This window comes from Nilaparvata lugens, chromosome 3, assembly GCF_014356525.2.
Source record: "Nilaparvata lugens isolate BPH chromosome 3, ASM1435652v1, whole genome shotgun sequence".
Taxonomy (NCBI): domain Eukaryota; kingdom Metazoa; phylum Arthropoda; class Insecta; order Hemiptera; family Delphacidae; genus Nilaparvata; species Nilaparvata lugens.
This window is the reverse complement of record NC_052506.1, coordinates 9950001-9957631: the sequence shown is the minus strand read 5'-3', so window position 1 is coordinate 9957631 and position 7631 is coordinate 9950001. Positions and strand designations below refer to the sequence as shown.

The window sequence follows — 7631 nt, the reverse complement described above, 5'->3', positions numbered from 1 at the left end:
CATGTTTTTGGGCTCAGGGGACCTTGAAACGTATAGAAAACTTGAAATTTGGATACCTTAATTTTTTTTGGAAAGCAATACTTTCCTTACCTATGGTAATAGGGCAAGGAAAGTAATTATTTGCTAGCTAATTATTATAAAAAATTACGGTATATATTAATTAGCATTTGAATGAATGCATTATCTATTTAATTCCATTTTTTTACTGTTTTCAATTTTTTGTATCTTGACGTTTGTTGCAACACTTTGTTTTTCATGACAATAAAGGATTATTGATTGATTGATATTGTGACTAATCGTGACTAGTGTTGTCTTGACTAGCTGGTGTGTGCCCACCCTTATGTTTTGACTCGAAGGGTTTTGACCCATTTAAATACGCATGCAAACTACATCTTTAACACTCTCAATTTTGAAATACCTATACCGCACCAAGTTTCCACTCATTGAGAGCCACACCCTTAGTGACTGTTACACCATCCTTGGTTATCTTCGGGCTTCCCCACGATTGTTCCAGAATTACATTTCTTCCCTACAAGATACATTGTTTTTCAATGTTTATCGATGTTTTTCGATGTTTTTCAATGTTTTTTCGGTGTTTCTCGATGTATTTTCAATGTTTTTCAATGTTTTTCAATGTTTTCCAATGTTTTTTCAGTGTTTTTCAATGTTTTTCAATGTCTTTCAATGTTTATCAATGTTTTTCAATGTTTTCCAATGTTTTTTCAGTGTTTTTCAATGTTTTTTCGATGTTTCTCGATGTTTTTCAATGTTTTTCAATGTTTTTTCGATGTTTTTCAATGTTTTTTCGATGTTTCTCGATGTTTTTTAATGTTTTTCAATCTTTTTCAATGTTTTTCAATGTTTTTCAATGTTTTTCAATGTTTTTTCGGTGTTTCTCGATGTTTTTCAATGTAACAGGTTGATTAGCTACGTAAAGAAAACTGCAGTGACTCCATGCTTTTGCTTGATACTTTTCTATCAGCCACAACAATTAATACCATTGAACCTTCTACGTTGTGTAAATGCAGCTCAAGTTTACGTTTAATCTGCCTGGCTGTATGTAATCAATCTTATTATGATATTTTAAGGCTGTGCAAAGGCTAAAAATAAACTTTCTTCTGGTGTTATTTTTATAAGTTTTTCGATTTGTATATCATGAAGCTATCAAAATGAAAAGGTTTTTCAGGAAAACATTTTTTTCCTCCACCTCCTGTCTAAAGTGCTGACTTTACTCCCTGGAACATAATACTAAAGTGTCACTTTTTCGCTCTCGGTAGAAAAAAACAGGAAAACTCCCTAGAGTGTAAAAGTGACTCCATTGGGAAGCATCTCTCTATTATCAAACGTACATTTTAAATAGGTTAGAAGGTCTAAGCTCAGATGAGGAATCATTTAGAGTAGTCATTAAACCAACTAAATTCAATACCTCAACCAGACATTTGATCAATATATGAAATTTATGTTTGTATGCTAAAATTATTACAAACTTCATATCACTTTACTAAAAAATGTATATTTTTTTATTCCATGTTATTCAAAATACCAGCCAACGAATATTCCTCATTAACTAATCAAATTTGAAACGGAAACTTCATCATAGTTGTAGTTGTGGCGGCCATTGTTGTTACAACTTTTGCCGACAGATAGCGCTGTCGGCGGAGAACTGTGATTACAAGCCAGCTGTTTCTGTTTACTTTTTAGATTATGTTGTAGCACATTGTTTGGTCACGTACGTTTTTGAAAATTATTTTATTTGCAGTTTTTATAAAAATGTAGGTGGAGGAAAAAGGTTGTGTATATCACGAGTGAAAAATGTTTTTTTCTCCCTCAGGAAAATTGTTGCCCTCGGCTTCGCCTCGGGCTTCAAACTTTTCCCTCAGGGAGAAAAAACAGCACATTTCACTCAAGATATACAAATAACTATTTCTGATCATTACTTTTTGAGATATGGGCGTCTAAAGTTTAAATTTTTGGGACAGAACATTTCAAGTTTGGTAAGAGATAAATCCATGAGATTTATAAAATATATTCTTAATTGTATTGTTGATCCAGTAAAACAAAAATTTTCTGAAAATATAAATTTTTGAGAAAGTTATTCAATTTACTAAAAATAACTTTTAGTTGGTAAATTTAATAGAGTTATTTTTGGTCATTTTTGGTAAATTAAATAGCTTTCTCAAAAATCAATATTTTCAGAAAATGTTTATTTTATTAAATCAACAATACCATTAAAAATCTATCCACCAAATCTCATGGATTTATCTCTTACCGAACTTTAAATGTTCTGTCCCAAAAATTTAAACTTTAGGCGCTCATATCTCAAAAAGTAATGATCGGAAAAAAAATGTTTTCCTGAGAAACCTCTTTCATTTTGATAGCTTCAAGCTAAAAACTTTGAAAAATATCACCAGTGGAAAGTTTATTTTTAGCCTTTGCACAGCATTAATGTGAGATGAAGTTAGTTCACCTGTAATTTACGTACTGCATTCTTGTTAGTTTTGTCAACGCAATTGAATGAATTATTCATTTAAATTTTCTTTAGTTCAATGTTTTGGTTTCAAAAAAAACATTAGTATTTATTCAGAAGTCAAATTTATTCATAACATGATATTCATTTGTTATCATATCATATCAAATCATATTCATGATTTATTCATTTATGATAGAGATCTATAATGGCTTCTAATGTGAGGGTATTGATGTTTGGATGGAAAGTGTTGACGGGCGGGCGAGGCGAGTCTACTTGCGGCCAGCTTCCATCATGGTCTTGGGCAGATTCAGCAGTGAATTGGTGATCTCTCGGTTGCGCTTCTCGGTTCTCTGAGCCGACTCCATAAGCCATTTTGCCAGATCACGAGCTGTGTATTGCTGCAGACAAGTTCATCACCAATCATTATAATTATTTATGGTTTAAAACACATTCACAAAAGACAATATTTCGAATTATTTCATGTTATCTGGGACATTGGGAGGGTAGAAAGTTCTGCTGCTCATTTGGAGCACTATGAATAATTAACATTCGACTATATTTATGATTTAAAACATGTTTTTATTTATCTATTTATTTAATCATGCAGGATTACACAACTTATTGAAAAGTACCACAGGCTTATAAGCCAAAAATGGTTCCAATTCTAATTTATACAACAGTCCAAATGTAGCTAGGGGCACAAAAGACATGCTTTCTCTTGTTTTTTTATGTTATCTGGGAGGGTGGGATTTGCTGCTTATTTATGGAGCACTATAATGTAATTGACATCCTACTGTAAGGTTTGAAACATATAGAAACATGTTTTTATGTTTTTTTGGAAGAGGTTTTGCTATTTACTTGGCGTACAGTAATTAAGGCTATTTGGTACACTTTTTTCTTATTTAAATTGGATACCGGTAATCATTTTCAATAATATAATTGTTAAGATCACTATAAGAGTGAGAAAAAGTGGCAACTGAAATTTTTAAGTGGTCTAATAAGCGAGTTATGGGTTGTTGAAAGTGCTAACTCCGTTCTCTTTCCAGATCATGAACGGTTTCGAATTTTCCATTGTAATTTTTTTTTAATACATTCAGTATATCATTGGCTTTGTTCTAATATGCGTTTTTTCGCGATCAATGCCAAAATAAACAAATTATCCAAGTACAAAAAATGTTACTTCTTTATTTATGAACGATATGGGGAATAAAATGTTTTAGTTTGGAAAGATACACTTTTTGAATTTTTAAGAGAAGTTCTGTTAATATAGTCTGAACCGTTTATGATCTGGAAAGAAAACGAAATCTGGAAAGTTAGCACTTCAACAACCTATAACTCGCATATTAGACCACTTAAAAATTTCAGTTGTCACTTCTACTCACTCTTATAATGATCTTAACATATATATTGAAAAAGATTATCCAATTTGAATGAAAAAAAGTTTACCGAACAGTCTTAATAAACACTTTTCAATTCAGATTTGAAACAAGAAATTAGCACCTCTTTGATCGATGACTAAACATGTTTTTGAATTTTATTTAATTTGGGAGGTACCGTACCGAGGTTGCTGCTTATTAGAAGTGTGCAGCATCCTACAACTCCTGATGCAATTTCTTGGAACAATTACATTAAATAGATCGTCTTTCTTGTATGGCTATTATATTTGAAGTGTGTACCAATTAGAGGGAGAAGAATTCATTGTGTTAATGAGGGAACGAGCAGTAAATGTTAAAATAAATGTCTAAAATATATTATAGTAGCCTACATCGAAAATTACTAGTAGTTCTGTGAACAGTAGACCTCACGCAGTATTCTCATCCACAAGTACTTGATTGAAACTATAGACCTTATGGAAATACAGCAATAGACTGGCTTCTCCACAAATCTGTGTAATCACTTGTCAGCTGATTTATGATGAATAATTCTATTGTCTGATTTTTACTCTAATATTGGCATATGAAGGAGGCTCCTTTTTCCTTTTATATTATCCTTAAAATGCAAAATTTCCAAAAACCTTGTATATACGTCGACGCGCAATCAAAAAAGGAACATAGGTACCTGTCAAATTTCATGAAAATCTATTACCGCGTTTCGCCGTAAATGCGCAACATATAAACATTTGAGAAATGCCAAACCGTCGACTTGAATCTTAGACCTCACTTCACTCGGTCAAGTAACACTGTCTTCATACAGTCTGCTTCTATAACTAAACTCTTCCATTGTATCTCACAAAGTTTTGGTGAGAAATCTATTATTGTAAGAAATTCAGACATTATTCAATATCAATTCATGCTATAATTCAAGGAACCTATCCTGTATATGCCAGAATAAATGAATATATGCTTTATTGTCTATGAATAAATGAATATGCTCTTTATAGAGGTGATTATTGGCATAAAGAGAACTATTTGGAGTATTCATGGCAAGTATGAATTTTTAATATGCACTACACTTCTCATTATGACTGGCATGATTAAAATATTTTTATAAACACCTGTTGAAAGAAAATACGTATACCACCAATGTACCTTAAATACCCTGCATTCTAGGTATACCTTGCCACCACCTATCATTGAGGGAAATATTAGCTTTAAGAGCTTGACCTGTAGCTTTGAAGAGAAGGTCTCAAAAAGTTTACAATTTAATTATAATCTATTTTTTATTTCAATCAAACCAAGAAATTTTGATTTACAGCTCACTTCGAATTAAACATATATTCTGTCTTGAAAGAGGGAAAAACTCATTTGAATCTTATTGTGTTTCCATGGATGATGTTGAATGAAAGAATTATAATCATCTTTTGAATAAGTCATTACATTATTAAAACATTATCTATTAAGTTACGGCTTCTCACAGTTACACTCCTGATTTTACCTGCTTCGTGATAAGAAGCTTGCATATTTATAGATAAATCTTGTTTGGTGATAAGAAGCTTGCTTATTCATTGCAAATTATTGATGATAAGTAGCATCGTCAGGATAAAATTGGAAAAGTAATAATTTTTAATAGATCACTATCATCTTCTATGAAACTCATCCCTCAGTTGTTTAAATGGAAAGGAATGTGAATAAATATTATTCTAACCAATTGATAAAATTGTAAATAATATTTAACGAATATTAAACTTACCGGAGTGTCAAGATAAGAGCTGTCATCTGCTGAATATCGCATTGACAAAACTGTTTGCACACAAAGGACTAATCCCAGCAAAATGAATCCAAAAATGTAAGTCGATTTCATCTGTAAATAATTAGAAAATAAAAAATGAATTGATCATGATGTTCATTTATCAAAATGAAGAAGATTAATAAATTATGATGGAATGTAGTCTATTAGTATAAATGTAGGAGCCTATCTACATGAAATAATATTCAGATAAATGAAATATATATATTTCGTTATATATTTTGTTATATATTCTTGATATTTTGTTATGTATCTTATTATGTACACTGTATTTTTTTTACGAGCTTATACATTGTAAAAAATGTCAGGCAGAATAAATATGAATTTGATATTATGTAGATTTTTAAAATTGCATTACAAATCTCTGGTTATTATAGAATCTTGTGCACTTTGTTATATTTTTATCCATAAATTTATCTTTTGATTTATAGCCTACCATAGGAGTTTATGATTTATCAAGAAATAATGTTTTAGACAAAAAGAAATTATTGTTTCTTTACGCTCTATCTATGTTCATAATTTTATCAAACAGAGTTGGGGATGTCTGTGAAGTTCTATTAGTGTCTGACATCTAATTCATATACCGTAACTCACATAAAGGTAGACCTATGAGGAGTTGAAATAGAAGTTTCTTAAGCAAAATACTGATCACATTTCATTCTCAACTGTAAGAAGAGCTTGAAACTCAATCGATTTTCATGTAATATAAATATACTATATGGCTCAATTCCATATTTTCAAACTTAACCACTCAATTGTTGTAAGGTACTGCTCAGACGAAACATTTTCTCAGGATATTTTTTCCGATTACTACTTTTTGAGCTATGAGAGCCTTAAGTTAAAATTTTGCAAACAGATCATTTCAGATTCGGTAAGAGATGAATTCATGAAATATTGAGGAAGCATTCTTTATTCAATTCATGAAATATAGAATTTTCCCAGAAAATATCAATATTTGAAAAATGTATTCCATTTTCAAAATATGACTAAAGATAACACAACTTAAGATATTTAAAGGCATTTTTCTAAGAATTGGAATACGGTAACTTTGTCAAAAATTTATATTTCGAGGATTTTTATTTATTCCATCAACAATATTATGAAGAATGTATCCTCAGAACTCCATGAATCGATAATATCTTTTTCCTTTTAATCTCTTACCGAATTCGAAATAATGATATGTTTGAAAAATTCAAACTTTAGTCGGTCATATCTCAAAAAGTAAAAACACTTCACTTGAATGGGCTACTTTTATAAATTAATAAAGCAATATTGAAACTTGAAGTACCCTTTATTATTTCAAATATTACAACGACTAGTTTCGACCATAACTTAGGTCATTTTCCACATTTCAACTTGAAAATTACCTATATGATCGAAACTAGTCGTTGTAATATTTTAATAAAGGGTACTTCAAGTTTCAATAATGTTTTATTAACTCAAAAAGTAATATCAAGGTACCTAATCGGAATAAAAACTTTTCCTGTGAATTTGTTTTATTATTTGATGAATTGATTGTGTACAAATCGATAAATTTTAAACTATCACCAGTAAAAAGGATTTTTCAGCCGCATGCACAGCCTCCCAGTAAGTTATATAGTGTCATATACTACTTGAACTACAGTGACAACTACAGTGAGTGTGAAGTCAATTGTTGAAAAATTATCCGAAAAATAAAAACTCAAAATGCACATTATAAAAACGAAAATTCAACATCCAGATTGTATTCTCGTAGATCCTATCTAGTATTATTACTTCAATTGTCACTGGAAATATCTTGGAAAGTTATAGAAATAAGACTGTAAGCTCACCTTTTCAAGAAGATTAAATTCGGAGCCGATAGCAAAAGATATCCAAACGAATCTGCTTCACCAAATGAAGTGTGGCTCCTGAGAGAGTTTGATCAGCTTTTATTGAAAATGAGGCTTATGAAACAGGAGGAAGGGTGATCATCCTTCAATTGCAGAAGCACAGC

At 30.8% G+C, this 7631-nt stretch overlaps 1 protein-coding gene across 1 annotated transcript; it reads right to left on the bottom strand.

The window, feature by feature from the left end:
* Positions 1-2573: 2573 nt before the first annotated feature.
* Positions 2574-7631, bottom strand: LOC111044058 (pigment-dispersing hormone peptides). Its single transcript, XM_022329114.2, has 3 exons — positions 7468-7631; positions 5600-5710; positions 2574-2868 (listed from the first exon to the last, which is right to left on the bottom strand). The coding sequence occupies exons 2-3, from the start codon at positions 5708-5710 to the stop codon at positions 2740-2742; spliced, it is 240 nt and encodes a 79-aa protein (XP_022184806.1). The 5' UTR covers positions 7468-7631; the 3' UTR covers positions 2574-2739.